This window comes from Palaemon carinicauda, chromosome 4, assembly GCF_036898095.1.
Source record: "Palaemon carinicauda isolate YSFRI2023 chromosome 4, ASM3689809v2, whole genome shotgun sequence".
Classification (NCBI taxonomy): Eukaryota; Metazoa; Arthropoda; class Malacostraca; order Decapoda; family Palaemonidae; genus Palaemon; species Palaemon carinicauda.
The window spans coordinates 179684640-179709272 of record NC_090728.1 but is presented as its reverse complement, the minus strand read 5'-3'; the positions used below and the strand labels follow the sequence as shown (position 1 = coordinate 179709272).

Genomic DNA, 24633 nt, shown 5'->3' with positions numbered 1-24633 from the left:
TTTTTGTTTATAAAAGTTGTCTTTTGTTGTCGAGTTAATCTGTCAAAATGGTTCTGTGTGTAACCACTTTTCTTTTTGTTGATTGGGGAAGATGTAGAAATAGTTGATTGGAGAATGGTAATTTCATTCTTGGGAGAATAGGCGAATTGACTGGTTTGTTTGTTTATTACTTTTTGTCCCCATTTTTGGTGTTCGTTTATGGACGGAAAGTAAACCGAATGATTGCCGTTTGTTAACATTAAATGTAAATTCTCAACTTTCCCGTTTTGTATTCTAATTGAATTAACTAATTTAATGTTGAATGTATTCCTTATAAGGAAGCAGTTTTGTTTTCCCGTCTTTGTTTTTCAACGTTGTTCGAGAGTTTCGGACAAAGTGAAAGAAAACGGAGTTATTGACAATATTTGGTCCGACAAGGAGTTCCGAGTCTGCGGAACCACTCAGACAGAAGAACGGGTGTTCTTTTTTCTGCCATAAAAAGTGAATTAAGGATTTTAAATTCGAAGAATAAGAAGAAATTGTTCTATAAGATGGTGCAGGTAAGTTGAAATATAAAGACTTGCCTTATAATTGATTTAAGTTATATAATTCTAACACAACAAGAAAGCAAGTACAACAGTTTTAACGGATGGCAGGATTCTATAAACGGTTTTGCCCAAACTTTTCGGCTGTAATAGCACCCTTGATAGACTTGACTAGCACCAAGAAAAACTTTGTATGGGCCAGCGAGTGCTAGAAATCCTTCGACATGATAAAGGCCATATTAACATCGAAACTGATATTGCAATCACAGAATTTCAAGAAACTCCTTATCCAAGTGGATATGTCAGACAGCAGGGTTGGGGCTGTCCTATTGCAAGAAGGCAAGTAAGGAATTCTTCACACTGTCTGTTTTGTGTTGTCGAAGCTGAAAAAGTATCAAAGGGCCTACTCAACAGTTGGAAAGGAAATGCTAGCGCTAATCACAGCCATAAGGGAGTTAGAAATTTATGTAAATACCCCACAGGAGGAAGACATTACGGTTTACTCAGATCATAATCCTTTAACTTTTCTTAATAAAATGAAGACATAATCAAAGGTTAACTAGACGGTCATTATGTTTGCAACCATATTGTATTATTGTAAAGCTTATGCCCGGTAAAGAGAACGTGGTAACAGACTATTTATCTCGTGCTGAATGAATTCAGACCCAAAATAAATAATACTCTTTGGGGGAGCTATCTTACGAAGGTGATCTAACATAAGAATAGATTATCTTATTCACATATTTAAGAGATGTATATACAGCTCGTAAGATGGGTTCCACTCATGAAGGACTAAGTAAATATGTGTAAATTACATAAGACTTTCGTCATTCTTTTAGTTATATTTTCACTTCGTTCCGTATATGTGAATTTACGTTATTTTAAAGAATTAATTTTTTATTTCACGTAGTTTTGTTACGAAGTCTTCTGTAATCTTGTTAAAAGGTATAGTACGACACACACGAGATATGAAATGTGAGGGATTGCATCATGTTTCCACGTGGTTGGAAGAGGTATGAAGGTTCTAGACTGAACTTGTTCTTTTTTTTTAATGTTACGAGAGGAAGAGGGCAGAGTTGGCTTAGAGGGTTGCCATCCTCAAGCAACGATAGAACTATACTTCCAATGACCACGTTTACAGCTGCCTTATTGGCAATGCTGTTGCTGCAAAGTGAATGTTTTGCCTGCAATCAGCTGGAAAGCTCTAGAACGTCTTAGGACAATATATAAGTGCCTATCAATGTATTGAAAGGAGAGATCCAGCATGACATTCTGAGAATCAACGTCCGGCAATCATCTCACCAGTATCTATTTAGCCAATAAGTGCTTTCTCTCATATATAAATAGTGCTTGTAATAACTTTGGTGATATTTTTATCGTTTAATTTGAGAGAAGTGAAGTGAATTTGCAAGTACAGTTTATATTGTGAAATATCTTTTTTTTTTCTTTTTTTTGTGACTGGCCCTGTGTGATTTGGATGAAAAGTGAAGCGCATTTATTTTTGCTTAACTGTTCTGTAACCTTGTAGGAGCCTAAAGGTCGTAAGAGTAACAGATACGTATGTGTATAAGTGTAATTATTGTTTTTTTTCTATAGTGTTAAAGTGTTATATTTCTCATCTAATTGTCAAAATTAGATATTTTCATAAATTAGTTATCAGTGATTGTATTGTTCTTGAAGTGTCATTTTGTCATAAGTTTTATGTCCAGTTTAGATTGAAATTTTGAGTGATTTTTTTTATATAACTTTGAATTATATGTTTTATAGATATATATATATATATATATATGTGTGTGTGTGTGTATATATATGTATATATATATATATATATATACATATATATATACAATATATATATATATATGTATATATATATATATATATATATGTATATATATATATGTATATATATATATATATATGTATATATATATATATATATACATATATGTATATATATATATATATATATGTATATATATATATATATATGTATATATATATATATATATGTATATATATATATATATATATGTATATATATATATATATATATGTATATATATATATGTATATATATATATATGTATATATATATATATATATGTATATATATATATATATATATATATATATATATATATATATATATATATATATTTGTAAAGTGGGTATTCTTTCGATCACCAAGTAAGAAATTTATTTTAAAATAGTTTCCATTATAAGTAAAGTACTCACCCAGTTTAGTTTTGAGAGTAAAGTGAAGAGACCTTAAGATATTCAGTGTTCATATATATTAACGTCTGGTAGTTGCATATCATTCTCAGAGCTTGGAGGTATTCTCGTGTGGATAAGATTTTTGTAATATAAAGCAGGTAAGTTTAGAGCTTAGGAGGTTACGTGATTCACTAGTTGTAATATATAACAGATTTTGACCGAAGCGAAAAATCTATTTTTAGGTGAGGTAGCCATGTCATCCTGATGGAAATTCCTAAAAGGTAGCTTCCTAGGGTATATTTGACTACAGTGATATTCCCAGAGAATTTTACCTTAAGGTATCCAGAATTCTAACTCCTGGAGCGAATATCCCTAAATAATCTCACAGGGATATCGCATAATATCAGAGGACGTATTCTTGACACGTCACATAGCTATCTTCACCTCGAACAGTATTAACACTTCGAGGGGTTACAGGGACAAGAATCTGAAACGAGAATGAAAAGAGAACCGCTCATAAGGCATCTCTCCTATTCCGTTTCCAGTGTGTATCTGATGAAGGCGGTAGCGCCCTCTTTATTTCTTGTAGCGATATACGAGGTGCTACAGATACTGTATTATAGGGAGGGGTCAATAAGCCCTTTTACAATAAAAGGAAGGGCGGGTCCATCAGGACGACATGGCTACCTCACCTAAAAATAGATTTTTCGCTTCGCTCAGGCCATGTCGTCCTGATGGAAATTTACCAGAGCATTACTGTATCTGTGGATTCTCAATCGTTGCCGTACTCTCAAGAAAGTATTTTCCTGGTCCTTCTAGACCTAGAGACCTATGATGTTACCGTCATACATCATTTCATCTAAGCATGAACTATGTTAGTGCTTCCTGCCCCCTACAGGGAAGAGTCGTACTAGACTCTGGAAAAAGTCTCAAGGAGTACATAATAACTATGGATGACAAAATGACAAGCTTGTATAGTGGTCTCGCCCTGTACATTATAAAGCAAAGTTTGTATAAGAGTCACCAATGTCAGTATGAATTTGTGACACCTTTCCCAAAAGTGACTACTCTTATTAACTATTGGATAACGAATGTATCCGCATAGGAACAAATTCTGCATCTCTGCCACTATCCCATTAGGGTACCATGTCAGGAAGTTTTGCTTGAATCAGGGAACAATCTTAAAAGACATACCATGATAAAAATATCCATATTTTAATGTTAATGCTCAGTACATTTCTAATAAAATGAGTGTGGGTGAACTATGAGCTAGTTTATTTAAATTTAATAAACGTACATATCAGATCAACATTCATAAAATTTATAAAATGTGGATGATATGCATTAAAGCATAAAGAAAAACAGTCAACAGAAAATATTGTTTCGTCTGCCAGGAAACAGATTTGCCACTTCAATTGAATTATTAATAATAATGATACATTCTGTATACTGTTTATTTACACTAGCGTTAGAAACACTTGGCACAAGTGTCCGTATTATGCTATAGTTCACCAACATCAATGGAACAGTTCGTAAGGACACTTTCGTGGCCTATCGCTCAGTGTGTAGTAACATACAGTGACTACACACGCACCCTCTTAATTAATCGTCCCAAATTAATTATACTGTTCCTCACAGATTTAAAACAGAAGGTTAAAGAATTCTACCTGCTGTTAACACAGACCTCATAAGTTGCTCCACTTGCTTCGCATAGTGCATAAAGAACACCTTGGATGACTACCAGCCGGTGTACGAACAAGGATGTTCAAAGTCCATATAATTATAGAAATTTTATGGAAGAGGCAACTTTCCTCGGATCTTGACTAACTGGTGTACTGTCTGGATCCGTTCTGCGAATAACACGGGTGATTTTTACCCTTAGTTATAGATAACTTTGAACCCAGGGTTTCTCTTCTGAACAGCTGTCCTCCCCTAAAGTCTGAAGTTCTATGAAGATAGACCTTTAGGCACTCCACTGGACATGGAGATGCATATTCCTTCAGAGGGCAGATTCTCTAGGGACCCCACCTGTTGGTGGGTAGCTTGCTCCTGGTAAGAAACGTTGGGTCTGGAAATAGATTCAGTTCTCCCTCCAAGAACTGGACGTGGCCTTCCTCTCTAGAGAGAGCCACTATTTCACTAACTCTGGCCCCTCAAAGCGAGTACAAGCAGAAATATGACTTTAAATTCAAAACCTTCTAAGCGCATTCCTCATTATTCATTATTTATACACAATGAAGAATCTTATCTAATGACCATGCAAAGGGTCTTTGGAGGCGCTGAAGGGCTAAGCCTAGCATGGGCCTTTGTAGTTCATTAAGAACGTCGTTAGAAAGGTCGACTTGTAAGGCATATGGTATCTGTCTTGTCAAGGCAGGCTTGAACAATAGAATTGTGTTGGCTGCTAAACCTTGCTCATGAAGGTGCATGAAGAATGATAAATAGGAATCTGTCGAGATTTCTTTTGGTTTCTTCGCCTTGACAAAGGATATCTGTTTCTTCCCTGAAGCCTCATAATGTCTTCTGGTTTCCTCCAAAAGTCTAAACTGACTTTTTTAACACCGAATCTTTTTCTCATCGCTAAGGAGAGAAAATCATGAGATGTAGGTTCCGTGTTTTCTGTGATGAAGCGAAGACAGTCGACTTCTGTACTCGCTGAGACAGTGATGGATCCGTTAGCGGTACGAATTTTAGTCGTAGTTCCAATGCCAGAGGGAACCACACGCTATTTGTCCACTTGTGGGCCACTATTGCTGCTTTCCCTTTGAAGGATCTCAGCTTATCGAGGGCCTTCAAAAGGAGGTTGTGCGGAGGGAACAGATAAATACTGGACCATCTGTTCCAGTCTAGGGACATAGCGTTTACTGCCTCCGCTAGCGGATCCTCGTATGGGGACACGTAACGATCTATTTTCTTGTTGTCTTTCGTCGTAAAGAGGTCTACCTGCAGCTCCGGGACTTGACTCGAGATGAAGGAGAACGATCCTGCGTCAAGGGACCATTCTGACTCTATAGGTGTAAACCTGGATAGAGCGTCCGCTGTCACATTGCGGAACCCTTGAATGTGAACTGCTGACAGGTGCCATTTCTTCTTTTCCGCCAAACGGAATATGGCCAACATCACTTGGTTGATTTGAGGTGACCTCGACCCTTGTCGATTCAGGCATCTCACTATCACCTCGCTGTCTAGAACCAGTCTTATGTGGGTCGAGTGGCGAGGAGATACTTTCTTTAGTGTCAGAAGTACTGCCAGGGCTTCTAGAAAGTTGATGTGAAATGACTTGAAAAGATTGGACCAATCTCCTTGGACTCTCATCTGATGAGAGTGACCTCCCCAGCCTGCCTTTGAAATGTCTGTGTGGATAGTTACTGACGGGGGAGGAGGTTGAAGAGTATTGATTTCTTCAATTGCTTGGCATTGGACCACGGCTTGAGAAGCGCTCGCAGCCGAGTCGGTAGTGGTCTTATTAGATCTCTTCGCGCGTTTGATGCGTATTTTCTCCAGACTCCTGTTGCATCCTTTGGCTGTGCTTTTAGCACTGGATATGTTATCGAAGCAAACTGTAGAGAGCCCAGCACTCTCTCCTGTTCTCGTCTTGATATCCGTTTGGATTTCAATAGTCTCTTGACAGATCCTGCTATTTCTTTCCTCTTCTTACCAGGAATGGAAAGTCGATGTGACTCCAAATTCCAGTGGATTCCCAACCACTGAAATTTTTGAGCTGGAGAAAGTCGAGACTTTTTGATGTTGATCTTGAATCCCAGATGTTCCAGGAACTGGATCACTATCTTAGAAGCTTGCATGCATTCTGTCCTGGATGCTGCCCACACCAGCCAGTCGTCCAAGTAGGCTACTACTTGGACCCCCTTTAGGCGTAATTGATGGACGGCTGCGTTCGCGAGCTTCGTGAAAATCCTTGAGGCTATGTTTAGCCTGAAAGGCATGGCTCTGAAGGCGTGAAGTTTTCTATGTAACTTGAAGCCTAGGTAGGAGGAGAGGTGACGATTAATTGGAATGTGCCAATAAGCGTCAGACAAGTCTATAGAGACAGTATATGCCCTTTTGGGCAGCAGGGTCCTTATGTGTTGAAGTGTGAGCATTCTGAACTTGTACTTCACTATGAACTTGTTGTGTGGCGACAAGTCTAGAATGACTCTGAGTTTCTCTGAGTCCTTCTTTGGAACACAAAACAGCCTTCCTTGGAATTTTATGGACTTAACTTTCCGGATACTCTTTTGTCTAAGAGCTCTCGGACATATTCTTCCAGAACGGGGGTTGAGTGTTGGGAGAATTGAGGAAATTGAGGTGGAGGACTGCTCCAGCTCCAACCTAGTCCATTCTTTATTAGGCTGTGGGCCCAGGGATCGAAGGTCCAGCAATCCCTAAATAGCTGTAGTCTCCCTCCTACTGGAAGTATCTCACTTCCGCTGTTGTGAACCTGAGGCCTTGCCTCCTTGACCGCATCCTCCCCTGGATCCCCTTCCTCTTGAAGGGCGTCTAGAAGAACCTCTAGCTGTTCCTCTAGCTTTCGAACGAAAGGAGAAGTCTGCCTTTCGAAGGCTGGGTTAAAAACTGGCGACTGTGTTGCCACTTGTTGAGGTACCATCTGGTACGTGGTTGGAGGTTGTGCCACTATCTGAGGCACCGCGGTCACAGGAAGTTGTTGTTGTTGTTGCTGTCGGTAGGGTTTAGCCAGCTGAGAGGATGGCCTAGGGCTTTTTGTCTTCTTCTTGGGTTGGGGACTCTCATCCGGAGAAGACTTTCTCTTAAGATCTAAGCCCCACTTTTTGAGAAGGTTCCTATTCTCTGTGACGGCCTTGTCTACTACCTCTTTAACCACTTCGTTGGGAAAGAGGTCTTTACCGCAGATACGAGAGGAGATCAGTTTCCTCGGTTCGTGCCTCACCGCAGCCGAGGCGAAAACGAACTCTCTACAGGCTCTCCTAGCTTTAATAAAGTTATAGAGATCCTTCGTAACTGTGGCCAGATGGGTTTTGGCCACTACCATGAACCTGTCCTGGATCTTGGGGTCACTTGCCATCGTTTCTAATGTCGTTTGCAACGACATCGATGCCGCAAGTCTTTCTTTCGTTTCTTGTTCTCTACGCAAGAGAACCTCCGACAGTTTTGGAAGTTCCTCACCAAACTGACGTTCAGCGATATCAGCTTCCAGTTTCCCGACTGAGAAGGTAAGATGTACGTCCTTCCAGTCTTCTTGGTCCAAGGGCAAGGTCAGAGATAACGGCTTGCACTCCTCCAAGGAGGGGCATGGTTTCCCTGCCTCCACCGCCTTTAAGGCTGCCTTATATCCCTTTTCCATGAAGGGTAAGGCTCTGGTATTAGAGGCCACAAAGGAGGGAAGTTCTTACTCAAGGCTGGCACCTTTGAGTTAGTGAAGCCCCTCTCTTTCATCGAGCTCGCTAGTAACGCCTGAGCTTTACTATGGTAAAAAACTATGACCTCCTTCGGCTCCGTCTCCTCCTTTGAGGCTGGCTCCTTCCTAAGACGGACATAGCAGTCCGGATAAGAATCTTTGTTGGGCAAAAATTCCACCTCTTCCAGGGGAATTGCTCCTAACTTTTCTGAAATCACGATCTTCCCGGTTGTCATTGGCATGTGTTCGGCATACCTCCAAGGATTGGTGTCCGAGCACAAAGGAAGATCCTTCATGTTGAGCCGCTTCTGGGGCCCACGTGATGCTGCAAGTCTGCGTATCTCCAGTTTCATTGCAGCTTCCCTCTCATCATTCTTCCTTTGAATTTGATGGATCATCTCAACAATGGGATAGCAGACGATGTAGAGGGAACAGGTTCTGGGTCCGGAACCGATGTAACTGACACCTCGTCGATCTCTTCCTCTTCTGCTTGAGGAGCCTGGGACAGCTCCTCCTCCTGACCTTCTCCTAGAAGGTCCTTCTTAGTAGAATCCGACACCTCCAACATCTTATCGTCCAATTGGATGTCTTGAAGGGCGGCCGAGACTTCAGAATCTACCGGATTCTGGGCAGTTGGTATCTCCACCTGAGGCTGAGGGATGATTGCATCAGCCGACGCTTTAGGGAAAAGGTAGGCCCCCTGGAAGGTAGGGGCCTGAGGTGTTTTTCTGAAAACCCCTCACCCAGGTTCGTAACTTTTCCCTGGCAGCATCCCTTGACTTCGTCGACTTAGGGTCGTCAAAAGCCTCGGTAATCATGTTAGAGCATACAGTACAAACCTGAGAGTCCCAATACCGGAGATCACCTCTGGAGGCTGCACATGCTGCGTGCCTCCTGCAAAGCTGATGTCCACGGAAGTTCTTACTGCGGACATTACAGAACACACTCCCGCACTTCGGATGGTCCTCCTGTAAAGAGAAGAAAAATCCATGAGTATCTAGTGAAGGCTCTTCACTTATATTAAAACGTGTAGCTTATATAGAAAAGCTATAAAAGAAAGAAGGAAAGACACATACTTGTATTTCCTGTCCAGTCAATTGCTCTAACCTCCCAAGATATTAGAACTAAGGTTAATTTTATTCTAGAATACCTTATGTAATTTCCTAAATGGAAATTTAAGGTGTAGTTCACACCTTGAAATAAAGTTTTAATACACGGGATAAAATGAATAGAGAAAGAACTCACTTTCTATGTATTGTACGGTCTCAACAAAAGGCTGTACAAGATAACATTAAGTATTTTGAAGAACTTTAGTGTTATCACAAACTCTCTACTGCAGTTTTACTAATGCAGTGTGTACTACACTACCAATATAGTAACTACTGTACATCGCATGCTGTTGTGCCAGCCGGCATTACACCTGTATAGTTCAAAGATATACTACCTTTAACTAATAGGCGGCAGGCCACTGGTTCTCAAATGTGTGCCGGCCGGCAATGATTTCCGGCCGACAGCTGTATTTCCACTGTAGGCAGGCAAAGGTAGCAATACCCATGCCCGCCAGCAGTGGCTTAGAACCAGAAAACCTTCCCTGTTTGGCTGTCGGCTGTTAAGCCGGCAGCCGGGCTAGGGGTACAACACAATAGTCAGAGAAACAGTATGGATGTAAGGTTATAAGGCGGCATTGCCATACGACCTTCCATCCAGAAAGAGTGAACTTATGGAAGGGGAGAATGTAGCATTCAGGCTTCCAAGGGATCCATAGCCTGCCGGACTCTACCGGCGGACATGGAAGTGAGACCAAGGGAGGTCAGGAGTTCACACTGCGAGAACAAGGGGTCTCTGCCGGCCGACACGTAATTGCCAGCCGGCAGAGAGCTGAGCCGGTCCTCCATCCTAACCTATACTAGTTCCGGAAGTAGGACTGCGGCCAAAAGAAAGAAAGAGAGGGGGGGGGGGGGGAAGGGATAAGGGTCCTGTAAACTTCGTTCTAGCAAGAGACACACTCAGCAGTTAGGGAAGCTCATCCTAAACTAGAGTTGTCTATTAGGGAGGAAGACTGGCAATACTTGCTATCCTCCTCCCAACCAGAACAAAGTTAGGTGAAGTTATTTCGCTGGGCAACAGAGAAAACTCATTCCCCAGCCCGAGAAAAACAACACAGGACAGTCTGCTAGACCACTAGAGGAAGGAATCATCTCGAACAGAATCTTTCAGACGTGGACTAGGGAAGCAAAGCTTCCTGTATCTGCCCCTAACCTAGCAAAGGAAACTCATTCTCTATGCTAGGAAGAAGCAGACCACAGACTAGAAACTCTGATGTTCTGCCCTAACCCCAAAAAACCAGTCACTCTGGTTATCAGGTCAGGACAGACATATCCTAGTATAGTTACACCTGAATTATTATACAGATAGCACTGCTAGGATTAAGCCTAAGGCTTACTCAGAGGGAGAGAGGGATTGAACTTAGCCTCCGGAGGAGAAAAGAACAATCGGGGATGTGCGAAAGTATACTACTGTACCTAAGTTACTAGCCTAGGTGCGATGAGAATCGATTACCTAACTCACCGAAACTCTCTCGTATACAATCTTGGAAAGAACATTAAACAATATCTTACATGTATAAAATCTTTGCCTATAGCTTCAATAATATAACACTCGGAAAAACTTATATCATGCATGAAAGTACTAGGGCCAGATGCCTAGGCTACTAAGCCTCGCGAAGGGCAAGATCGGTTACCTAAATCGCCGAACTAAAAACTAACCGCATCATATAAGCATTCCTAGAGGAGCTAAATAGCTAGATTATTAAAGCATAACAAACTGGGAATGTCACTCTAGCTAACTAAATGACCCATATATAGCGAGCGATAGCATCCAGGATGCCTCCGGTAGGCAACAGCTCTTGTTTGCGTTAATATCACTTTTGATTTAATTCAAAATGTCAAGAGCTTACATTTATACACAGTAAAGATAATACTCAACTTTCCAGAGGCAGAAGATGCGGGAAAAGTCATCAAAATGTTGAATTAAATCCAAAATAACGAGAGAACACAAGGGAAAACACCGAGTAGAGCTACACGAAAATTATTAAAGTGGGCGCTACCGCCTTCATCAGATACACACTGGAAACGGAATAGGAGAGATGTCTTATGAGCGGCTCTCTTTTCATTCTCGTTTCAGATTCTTGTCACTGTAACCCCTCGAAGCGTTAAGAATATGTCCTCTGATATTATGCGATATCCCTGTGAGATTATTTAGGGATATTCGCTCCAGGAGTTATAATTCTGGATACCTTAAGGTAAAATTCTATGGGAATATCACTGTAGTCAAATATACCCTAGGAAGCTACCTTTTAGGAACGTCCATCAGGACGACATGGCCTGAGCCCAAAATATATATATATATATATATATATATATATATATATATATATATATATATATATATATATATATATATATATATATATATATATATATATATATATATATATATATATATGTGTGTGTGTGTACATATATATATATATATATATATATATATATATATATATATATATATATATATATATATATATATATATATATATATATATATATATATATAGAAAGGAGAAAAGCCAGCGTAGCATCAAATTTTCGAGACTCTGGGTCTCATCGTCAGGGCTGTAAAATATACAAAATATACAAATTGAAAAAAACTCAGTATTAATATTGATACAAATGGAACAATATAAAAGTTAAATATAATCATTTTAAAAATGAACTGATATATATATATATATATATATATATATATATATATATATATATATATATATGTGTGTGTGTATATATATATATATATATATATATATATATATATATATATATATATATATATATATATATATATATATATATACTGTATAAATATACATATATATATACACATATATATATATATATATATATATATATATATATATATATTTATGTGTGTGTGTGTAAAATTAAAATTAAAAAGTGAAGAATGCTCAAGTTAGTACCTATCTCTATGGAGCTGAAAAACTGAGTGACGTTGTCTGGTTTGGAAAGGAGGTCGTCAACTATGCTATATATAGAACTGTGGAAGAAGTCTGACCATTTAATGGGGGCACAAGCTGTTTGATTGTTAACGACTCCAAAACAGAAAGAGAATAGTCATTGGGTGCTTGGGTGACAATGCGAAAATCCTTATATGAAAATAATGTTTTACATTTATTACAATGTTCTCGTATGTTGGAAAATTCTTTCGTTTTCAAAGTACATCCCGTACGGTGACTGACTCCGAGATGAGAATCGATTCTGACTTTGAGCAATCTTTTGGTGGCTCTCACGTATTTCCCGATCTTACATTTCGGGCAAGTAAAGCAATGTACCACCAAAGACCGCATCAAAGTCGGGAGTTTATCTTTGTGGGAGAACAAAGAACCCAGAGTTTTAGGATTTTTTGCTATTAACTTAAGGTTCACATTTAAGGTGCAAAAACAAAAAGTCAATTAGAAAAATTTTCCGGCTGTGAACCTTAAGTTGATGGCAAAAAATCCTAAAACTCTGGGTTCTTTGTTCTCCTACAAAGATAAACTTCCGACTTTGATGCGGTCTTTGGTGGTATATTGCTTTACTTGCCAGAAATGTAAGATCGGGAAATACGTGGGAGCCACCAAAAGATAGCTCAAAGTCAGAATCGATTCTCATCTCGGAGTCAGTCACCGTGCGGGATGTACTTTGAAAACAAAAGAATTTTCCAACATATGAGGACATTGTAATAAATGTAAAACATCATTTTCATATAAGGATTTTCGCATTGTCACCCAAGCACCCAATGACTATTCTCAGTGTTTTAGCTCCATAGAGATGGGTACTAAATTGAGCATTCTTCACTATTTAATTTTTATTATATATATATATATATATATATATATATATATATATATATATATATATATATATATATATATATATATATGTATATATATATATATATATATATATATATATATATATATATATATATATATATATATATAATTTTAGGTAATTTTTTAAATGATTATATTTAACTTTTACATTGTTCCATCTGTATCAATATTAATACTGAGTCTTTTGTAATTTGTATATTTTGCATATTTTACAGCCCTGATGAAGAGACCCAAAGTCTCGAAAATTTGGAAAATAAATGTATGATGCTACGCTGGCTTTTCTCCATCCTATTTATATTAAATCTACGGCGTTCCAGATGCCCGAACCTCCCTGCATATATATATATATATATATATATATATATATATATATATATATATATATATATATATATATATATATATATATATATATATATATATATATATATATATATATATGTATATATATATATTCTTACGAGGCTTGTCTAGTGTAGAGTAAATATCGTAGTTTATTGATAATTTTATCTATATTTTGTATATTGTTTTCATTTGTGGATTGAAGACACGATACCTAGCTTGTAAAATGAGCCCCTCTCATGTAGATTTAAGTATTTTATGTAAATTACGTAAGACTTTCGTCGTGAATCTCATTATATTCTTTATTCAAGTTAAAACATGTAATTTACGTATTTTTTTTAAAGAATTAACTTTTCATTTCACGCATGTTTGCTATGAAGACTTACGTTGTCTATTTGAAAGTGTTGTAGGATTCATGCGAGATAGGAACAAAAGCTTAGGTAATGTTCTTTACCACGTTTTTTTGGAATTTCGAGAATACCCGGCGAGAAGATGTCTGATAGTTGCCTAAAACCCTTGATTTCGCCTCTCGATATTTTTATCTAGTTGGAAACTTTAACGCAAAGCACAACCCCACGCTACCAGAACCCGACCCTGGAATCTTCTGGAATTAGCCAAAATTTGATATATAAGGACCTGGGGTTAGGTAAGAGACAGGCAAACATAGAGATCGAGTTAAAACTTCCCCCCTCCCTCCCTCACTCACGACTGTGACTCAGTGTATTCGGAAGTGTTCAGTGCATTTTAGTGTGTCCTCTCCTTACTGACTGTGCCTCAAAGCAAATCGTGTGACTCGAAAGACTAGAAGTTGGTTTTGAATTAATTGTATTAGGGTGAGTGTTGACATTGCATAACGTTTTTTTTTTTTTTTAAACGACCCTGTAGGCAGGATTGGTTTATAAAGTGATCTTAATAACTATTACTCATTAAGAGTAAAACTTAAACATTGTATTATTTCAGAATTATTTCAAGCATTTGTATTATTTTCATTGCATTATTTCTTTTCTTAGCTTAAGTTTTATTTAGATATAATAGTTCAGGTCAAGTTCTTTTATAATTTCAGATAGTAAAATTTTTGGCTTATTCTAATTTTTGTTTAGACTTAATATTTCTCTAGTGACAATTTTTATTTAAATTCTTTTCAGTGTTGTAATTTATATAGAATGTATTTATTTTTGTAAAAAGTGTATTATTTCAATCATCACTATTTAAGACCAGTCTCCACTCGATTCCTGTTAAGAATTGAATAAGTGTTAATAATACTTGAGACTAATTACCTAGTTTGGTTTTGAGTGTGCTTAAGAAACCTTTGGATAGGAAGTATTTTATATATTGCTCTCTGGGAGTTATTTAACGGCTCAGAATTCGAGATTAACTTGTCAGTCGTAGTATATAATATATTATATGTTTGGTTCCCAGTCACGAGTCATATTATTATATATTTGTTAATCCCCAGACTTCGGGAGTCACAATCGTATAATATACATTATAGTAATACACACACACACTATATATATATATATATATATATATATATATATATATATATATATATATATATATATATATATACATACATATATATATATATATACATACATATATATATATATATATATATATATATATATATATATATATATATATATATATATATATATATATATATACATATATATATATATATGCATATATATATATATATATATATATATATATATATATACATGCATATATATATGCATATATATATATATATATATATATATATATATATGCATATATATATATATATATATATATATATATATTTATATATATATATATATATATATATATATATATACATGCATATATATATATGCATATGTATATATATATATATATATATATATATATATATATATATATATGCATATATATATATATATGCATATATATATATATTTATATATATAAATATATATATATATATATATATATATATATATATATATATGCATATATATATTTACATATATATATATATATATATATATGCATATATATATTTACATATATATATATATATATGTATATATATATATATGTATATATATATATATATATATATATGTATATATATATATATATATATATGTATATATATATATATATATATATATATATATATATATATATATATGTATATATATATATATATATGTATATATATATATATATATATATATATATATATATGTATATATATATATATATATATATGTATATATATATATATATATATATGTATATATATATGTATATATATATATATATATATATATATATATATATATATATATATATATATATTTACATATATATATATATATATATATATATATGTATATATATATATATATATATATATATATATATATATATATATATATATATATATGTAGTCAGACACTTGGTCTTTATTATATATGGGGGATGCTAGTTATCTTGTCATTGTTGATGAGCTTATTTATTCGTCTGGTTTATTCCTTCAATATTTTGATCGAATATCAGACGCAGGTAGACTACTTTTTGATGGTGAATACTGAATGTTTCTTGTAGGCATCGGACACCATTTGCATAGATAGGTTTCTGTTACCTTGTGTACACGAAACTTTCTTTATGGTCTACAAGCACTGAACTCCACTTCTAGCCTTCGGAAAAGCTTAAACAAGCGAATTCTTATGCACCTAAGTCATTTACACAAATAACAAAAAGATCACTATCCAGATTCAGAAGTCTTTTCAAAAGCCATGTAGAGGAAGCTATGTGAAATTAAATGCACATGTTCTATTCACCATGCATATACTGATTAGAATAGAAACCCAAACATACAAAAATAAACATTTGTACTGTGCAGAATTTCAAGCTTATCCTAAACTTGATATTCAAACAGAAGAATGTTGAAATCAATAGTTTTCCAGAGTTATTTTTGTTATTTTCAAATATTCAAAGTTGATATCTATCATTGAAAATTAAATGGTTATCTATATCATTTATGTATATAAACAGAGACAATTATCCGCCTCAGCTTATTCGATTAGCTGAAAGTGATAAACGAAAGAAACATCAATAAATTTACTCTACCATTCAAACATTGGTTGCCCTTCCCGGGTGCCGGATACTCATGCGGAAGCTCTCCTTGTACCTGTTCGGTAGATATTAACAACTTTATGTAATCATATATTTCTTAGTCACTCTATGCCATAGGTTTATTAGGTTAAATAACTATGTTTTTTTTTTTTCAATATAAACATACATGGAAGCCTTGTGACAAATTATATAGATTATTTCATGGCAGAAATTATTGCAGTACTTACCCGTAGGAGGTCGTCCTTGTGTGAGAAAGTGACATTTGTCGGCTGTGAGGACGGTCCGGTCTCAGGCAAGGACACAGGGATGCGTAGAAACTCTCCCGGAAATTCTTGGACAAGAAACCGTAAACAAGCGGATTTATGCAGCTGAAACCACGAAACAAAAAGTCAATAAGGGGAGCGTCGTTTCAAATGAAACATTTTGCTATATTTTTGCCCAGAAATGCAGTAATTACACACACACACACACACACACACATATATATATATATATATATATATATATATATATATATATATATATATATATATATATATATATATATATATATATATATATATATATATATATAGATAGATAGATAGATATAGAGAGACAGATAGATAGATAGATAGATATAATTTTAACTCGCTTTTACATGCGAGTTCTTCGTATTAGAGTTACAAGGCTAAAAGGAATATTCTAAATGTAAGGTATCTAAAATATATATGTTAATTGACTTGGAAAACAAAGATCGATACTGATAGGCCTACCCAGACCTGAAATCAGGCAGGTTGGCACCCTAGAGCTCTTCTACTTCAAAAGGAAAATTTATAAAAATCTCACAGAATATTTAATGATGGAGTCATGTAATTTTTCATCGAGGAGTCGCTATTTTCATTTTGATCAAGATCCGCCTTGGGGTGTCTACAGGCCCAATAATTACAGATCCCCTAAAACTGCATTACATAATAATGAACTAATAGCAATGAATTTCGACATAGAGATTGTATGAACATAGGATGTTATTTGGGGCTATATTGATTTGGAAATTTATAGATATAAAAGGCAATGTCTGTGTGTGTGCGCGTGTTCACTTTAGAAAATAATGTACGAGGAACTTACAGAATATTTAATGATCGAATCTTATGTGATTTTGATCGAAATATCTAACGCCGCTATTTCAATTTTTATCAATATCTACATTGTGGGTCTACGAGCCCCATAATTACAGAGCCTCTAAAACTACATTTATTAATAATGATACAATTGCAATGGGACTCGACATAGATATGTACTTAAAAATATTTAATGAACGAATCTTATGTAATTTTTATCAATAAAAATAACGCTGCTATTTCCACTTTGATCAAGATCCACCTTGGGTGGGTCCACGGGCCCCATAATTACAGATTTCCTCAAACTACATTCAATAATAATGAACCAATTGCAATGAATTTTGACATAGAGGTTTTATGAGCATAAGAGATTATTTTAGGCTATATTAATTCGGCGTTTTGTTTTGGGGGGGATTTAACGTTTTATTTCCGGCAGGTAATTGCTAAACTTCAGCTTGAAGTTTTGGAAAAAAAAAATTTTCCTCAAAAAAGAGGGTCATTGGGGGTTGGTCCCCCACACACAGCCTACACTATTTTTTTTTTCTATATGATAAAATGGGGAAAAAAACTTAACAGAATATTTAATGATTGAGTCCTATACCACGTAAAAAGAGGTTTGTATATATATATATATATATATATATATATATATATATATATATATATATATATATATATATATATATATATATATATATATATATGAAGAGGCAATGTCGGTGTGGATATGTTCCCTAGAAAAAGAGTGGTTAGGGAATCTACATAAACACTAAAAGTGTAATCTTATATAAAAATTTCTGAGGAAGATAATGCAAGGGGTTATGTTTCTCTAAGTGTCCCCCCATGGGAGCTATGGGGGCAAAATCCTCGAACCTCTTAAAAGTTCTGATATAGGCCTCTCCAAGTCTAAACACAAATCAAAAGCGTATTCTTTTGTAAAATTTTCAAATGAAGTCAATGAAAGCAGTCTTGAATCTCTAAGTGCCTCTTCAGAAAACCATTGGGGCTGGGCAGAGACCTCACCCTCTTAAAAATTCAGATAGAATGAACATTAATGCCAGCAGAATGGCATCTACGTGTGAAGAAGAGGATGAAGGCCAAAGAAATTTTTGTGTTGAAAATAATCAACAAAAAATGCAACAGTAAGAAATCAGAAAAAACAATAAAAGAATAACTTGACTTCACACTAATGAACAGAGACTGATTGCTCAGTAATACCAACAAACACAGGAAGAGGAGACGAAAAGTCAAGTGTGCAGAAGTTAGAGCGTGCCCGTATAATGCAAAACAACGGCGACATGGTACCTTCACCTATTATTATTATTATTATTATTATCATTATTATTATTATTATTATTATTATTATTATTATTATTGTTTTAATTTTTATTATTATTATCATTATTATTATTATTAATATCATTATTATTTTTATTATTATTATTATTATTATTATTATTATTACTCATTAGGACAACTCTCGTTGGAAAAGCATGATGCTATAAGCCCGGGCCCCCAACAGGGAAAATAGTCCAGTGAGGAATGGAAACGAGGACAATTAAAATGTTTTAAGAACAGTAACAACATTAAAATAAATATTTCCTATATAAACTATAAAAACTTTAACAAAAGAAGAGGAAGACAAATTAGATAGAATACTGTATCTGAGTGTACCCTCAAATAAGAAAACTCTAACCCAAGACAGTGGAAAATCATGGCACAGAGGCTATGGCACTACCCAAGACTAGAGAACAATGGTTTGATTTTGGAGTATCTTTCTCCTAGAAGAGCTGCTTACCATAGCTAAAGAGTCTCTTCTACCCTTACCAAGAGGAAAGTAGCCACTGAACAATTACAGTGTAGTAGTTAACCCCTTTGGTGAAGAAGAATTTTTTGGTAATCTCAGTGTTGTTAGGTGTACGAGGAAAGACGAGAATCTGTAATGAATATGCGAGACTATTTGGTGTACATGTACGCAAAGGGAAAGAACCGTAACTAGAGAGAATGATCCAATGTAGTATTGCCTAGCCAGCCAAAGGACCCCATAACTCTCTAGTGTACTATCTCAACGGGTGGCTGGTGCCCTGGCCATTCTACTACCTATTATCTGTTGATCACACTCCATTATCTGTTGATCAGCACCGGGAGATGATCATACTCCATTACCTGTTGATCAGCATCTGGAGATGATTATGATTCATTAGCTGTTGATCAACAACCGGAGATGATCATACTTTATTATCTGCTAATCAGCATCCAGAGATGATCATACTCCACTATCATTTGATCAGTATCCAGCGAGGATCCTGTTACATCATCTGTTTATCAGCCTCCGGGGGGTGATCATACTCCAGTATATTTCGAACAGCATCCATAGATGACACTACTGCTAGAGAGTTATTGGGTCCATTGACTAGCCAGACAGTACTACATAGGATCCTTCGCTCTAGTTACGGTTCATTTCCCATTTGCCTACACACACTAAATAGTCTGGCATATTCTTTACACATATTTCTTTGTCTTCATATACCTGACAACACTGAGATTACTAAACAATTCTTCTTCACCCAAGGGGTTAACTATTGCACTGTAACTGCAAAATCAAACCATTGTTCTCTAATCTTGGGTAGTGACATAACTTCTGTACTATGGTCTTCCACTGTCTTGAGGTAAAGTTCTTTAGCTTGAGGGTACACTTACTCACACTATTCTACCTTATTTTTCTTCCTCATTGTGTAGGATCAATTTTTTGTTGTTTAATTTTTCTTTTTATTGAGAGAGAGAGAGAGAGAGAGAGAGAGAGAGAGAGAGAGAGAGAGAGAGAGAGAGAGAGAGAGAGAGAAAGTTTATGTAATGATTGTTTGTTGTGAGAAAGACTGTTGGTATAATTGAGGTCATTTGTTTATATTTGGTAACTAGTTTAGAAGAGTGATGAATGTCTTGAGCGAATCCTTTATTTTCATTTGGCTGCAGCCAGAGGCAGTTCTAAGTGCTTAATTTTTCAACCAGCATAAAAGTGTGTTTTTTTTTTTTTTTTTTTTTTTTTTTTTTTTTTTTTTATAACAGCCGTACTTCCTCCTCTTGAGATTTACTTTGGCCTGGACTATTGTTTGCCGGCCGAATATATAAATAGCTTGTTTATGACGATCAGGAACGTACAATGATGTTTGGATTGGACAGCCGATAAAGAATTATAGATTATTAATGACCCTGCCTGTGGAATATATATTCCACTTGTTTATGATGATAATGATGATGACGACGATTATGACCTTCAATAAGTGACTGGTCAGTCGAGTTGACTAGAACTGAATATAATTCCGTTTGCCAGAGATTGATGGTTGTGCCGAAAAGGACTGTTCGGTTTGTGTGCGGAGGACAGTTTCCGCGTCAATATATATACAATTATAAATCTATATGGCTATGGTGCATATTAGTTCTAAGTTTTGATATTTTTTCTCCGTGTTTATGTGAATGTGGCTGTTTTATTTATTTTTTATGTTCTGTGTTGTCTGTTATGGTTTTGGTATAAGGGTTTTTGAGAAAGAGCTATTATAGTACTATTGAACTACTGCATATTTTGTATTTGGTTTGGTTTTGTCTTAGGTGTTTTAGTCTTAAGGAATATAGTTAGTAAGGTTATGTTTTATTTTTATTTCCCTTCTGTCTAAGAGTCCAGCTGCTGATAACGTAAGGGGAAAGTTTGTGTTGTTGAGAATATTGTTTGTTAGTGATCAAAGGTGTGGAGGGCGTTTTTGTGTGCATCCCGTCACATCATGTTTTGTTCAGTTTTTTATAGTTTATATAGGAGATATTTATTATAATGTTGTTATTGTTCTTAAAATATTTTACTTTTCCTTGTTTCCTATACTCCCTGGGCTTATAGCATCCTGCTTTTCCAACTAAGGTTGTAGCTTAACAAATAATAATAATAATAATAATAATAATAATAATAATAATAATAATAATGATAATAATCTGTTGATCAGCATCCAGATATGATTATAATCCATTATTTATTGATCAGCAGCTGTGATGATCATGCTCTGTTATCTGTTGATCAGCATCCAGATATGATTATACTCCATTATCTGTTAATCAGCATGTGGAAATGATCATACTCCATTAGCTTTTTAGGTTGCTGTGGCCTGATTGGTAACGTCTCTGCCTGCTGTTTCCCAGTCGGGGGTTCGAGTCCCGCTCAGACTCGTTAGTGCCATTAGTGTCTGCAACCTTACCATCCTTGTGAGCTAAGGCTGGGGGGTTTGGGGGAGCCTATAGGTCTATCTGCTGAGTCATCAGCAGCCACTGCCTGGCCCTCCCTGGTCCTAGCTTGGGTGGAGAGCAGGCTTGGGCGCTGATCATATAATATATGGTCAGTTTCTAGGGCGTTGTCCTGCTTGGTAGGGCAATGTCACTGTCCCTTGCCTCTGCCATTCATGAGTGACCTTTAAACCTTTAAATCAGCAGCCTTTGATGATCCTGTTCTGTTACCTCTTGATCAGCATCCTGATATGATCATATCCCGTTATCTGTTGATCAGCATGAAGAGATGATCATGCTTAATTAGCTGCTGAGCAGCATCCAGAGATGATCATACTCAATTATGTATTGTTCAGTATCCTGACATAATTTTATTCCATTATTTGTTAATCAGCATCCGTTGATGATCTTACTCCATTGTCTATTGATCAGCATCCAGAGATGATTACCCTCCATTATCTATAATCAGCCTACAAAGATAATCATCTCTTGAACAGCAACCAGATATGATCATACTGAATTATCTGCTAATCAGCATCCATAGATGATTATATTCCATTGTCTTTTGTTGAGTATCCGGAGATCATTTTATTAAATTATTTGTTGATCAACATCCATTGATGATCTTGCTTCATTGTCTGTTGATCAGCATGCAAGAATTATTATCCTCCATTATCTGTAATCAGATCCAGAGATGATCATACTCCTTATCTGTTGAACATCATCCAGAGATGACCATACTCATAGACAAATACACTTATATATATATATATATATATATATATATATATATATATATATATATATATATATATATATATATATATATATATATATATATATATATATACATATATACACATATATATATTTATATATATATATATATATATATATATATATATATATATATATATATATATATATATACACACACCTATATGTATAAATATATGCATATATATGTATATACATATAAATATATATATCATATATATATATATATATATATATATATATATATATATATATATATATATGTATGCATAAATATATATATATATATATATATATATATATAAGCATATATAAATATATATATGTTTATATATATATATATATATATATATATATATATATATATACGCACACACATATATATATATATATGTGTATGTATATATATATATATATATATATATATATATATATATATACATATATATATATATATATGTGTGTGCGTATATATATATATATATATATATATATATATATATATATATATATATATATATATATAAATATATATATATATAAATATATATATTTATATATGCTTATATATATATATATATATATACATATATATATATATATATATATATATATATATATATATATATATATATATATATATATATACATATACTTTATATGTGTGTCTGTTTCTGTGCATACATAAAGGATTATAGAACATATATACGCATTCAAACTTTTTAGGTTACCAGGACTAGGTAATTACCTAAATCAATGTGCTAGGGAATGTTTTGTTATTCCTAATAAAAAATAGTCAATGATCGTGCACCATACTTCAAAGTTTGAGAGCTTCATCCTACTATAAGCTCTAACTATTTCTAGTTAATACTTCCAATGATACAACATTTTTCTAACGAATCGCTTATCATCTGTTACATGTGTATAAAATATACAATTATGTGGCAATTAAGAAAAGGGAAAGGATATGAAGGGTTGAATGTGCGTGTGTGCATATCTATCTTAATATTTAGCCGTAATTTTTTTGACGGGTTGTATATAATAGTATACCGTAAGATTCAGTCGAATAACTGTTGTTGTAGTGTATTTATCACAATAATCATCAGTCGATTATCTGTAACAGTAGTGTGAACTATGCAAAAAAGACTGATTCGATTACCTGGTGCAGTAGTAGGAAATATACATTAAGAATCAGTAGATTATCTGTTACAGCAGTGTGAAATATGTGAAACGAATTAGTCGATTACCTGTTACAGAAGTGTGAAATATAAAATAAAAATTAGTTGATTACCTATTACAGTAGTGTGAAATATAAAAAGAAATCGATTTTTGATTCTGGAGTGTGACATATGCAAAAAGAATAAGTCAATACTGTTACAGTAGTTTGAAATGTGCAAAAAAAATTAGTCGATTACCTGTTGCAGTAGTGTGAAATATACAATAAGAATTAGTCGATTATCTGTTACAGTAGTGTGGAAAAAATCTATTTTTGATACTGGATTGTGAAATATGCAAAAAGAACCAGTCCATTATTTGTATATTTGTGTGAAATATACAATAGGAATCAGTCAATGATTTGTTACAGGAGTGTGAAATACACAAAAAGAATCAATCGATTATTTGTTAAAGTAATGTGAAATATAAAAAAAAAAATCTGTTGATTATCTGCTACACCATTGTGAAATATACAAAAAGAATCAATCGAATATCTTTTACAGTAGTGTGAAATATGTAATAAGGAATAGTAACAGCTATTAGACAGATTATTTTTGTATACTTAACAAAATACTATCAGGTAATCGACTGATACTTTTTGTATATTTCACACTACATTAACAGTCATTCGATTGATTCCTTTTGTATATTTCACACAATACTAACAGGTAATTGACTGCTTCTTATTGTATATTCCACACTAATGTAACAGATAATCGACTGTTTCCTTTTGTATACTTC

The 24633-nt window shown here is 34.5% G+C and overlaps 1 protein-coding gene across 5 annotated transcripts in view; it reads right to left on the bottom strand.

The window, feature by feature from the left end:
* LOC137639220 (somatostatin receptor type 5-like) overlaps positions 1–24633 on the bottom strand; it is a 399967-nt gene that overhangs the window by 39419 nt on the left and 335915 nt on the right. For all 5 annotated transcript variants that reach the window (XM_068371517.1, XM_068371515.1, XM_068371514.1 and 2 more), the window contains 2 exons: positions 16765–16905; positions 16532–16592 (listed from right to left, as the gene is read on the bottom strand). In XM_068371517.1, coding sequence (XP_068227618.1) covers positions 16535–16592; positions 16765–16905 — 199 coding nt within the window. In that variant the 3' untranslated portion in view covers positions 16532–16534. The remainder of the gene's footprint in view (positions 1–16531; positions 16593–16764; positions 16906–24633) is intronic.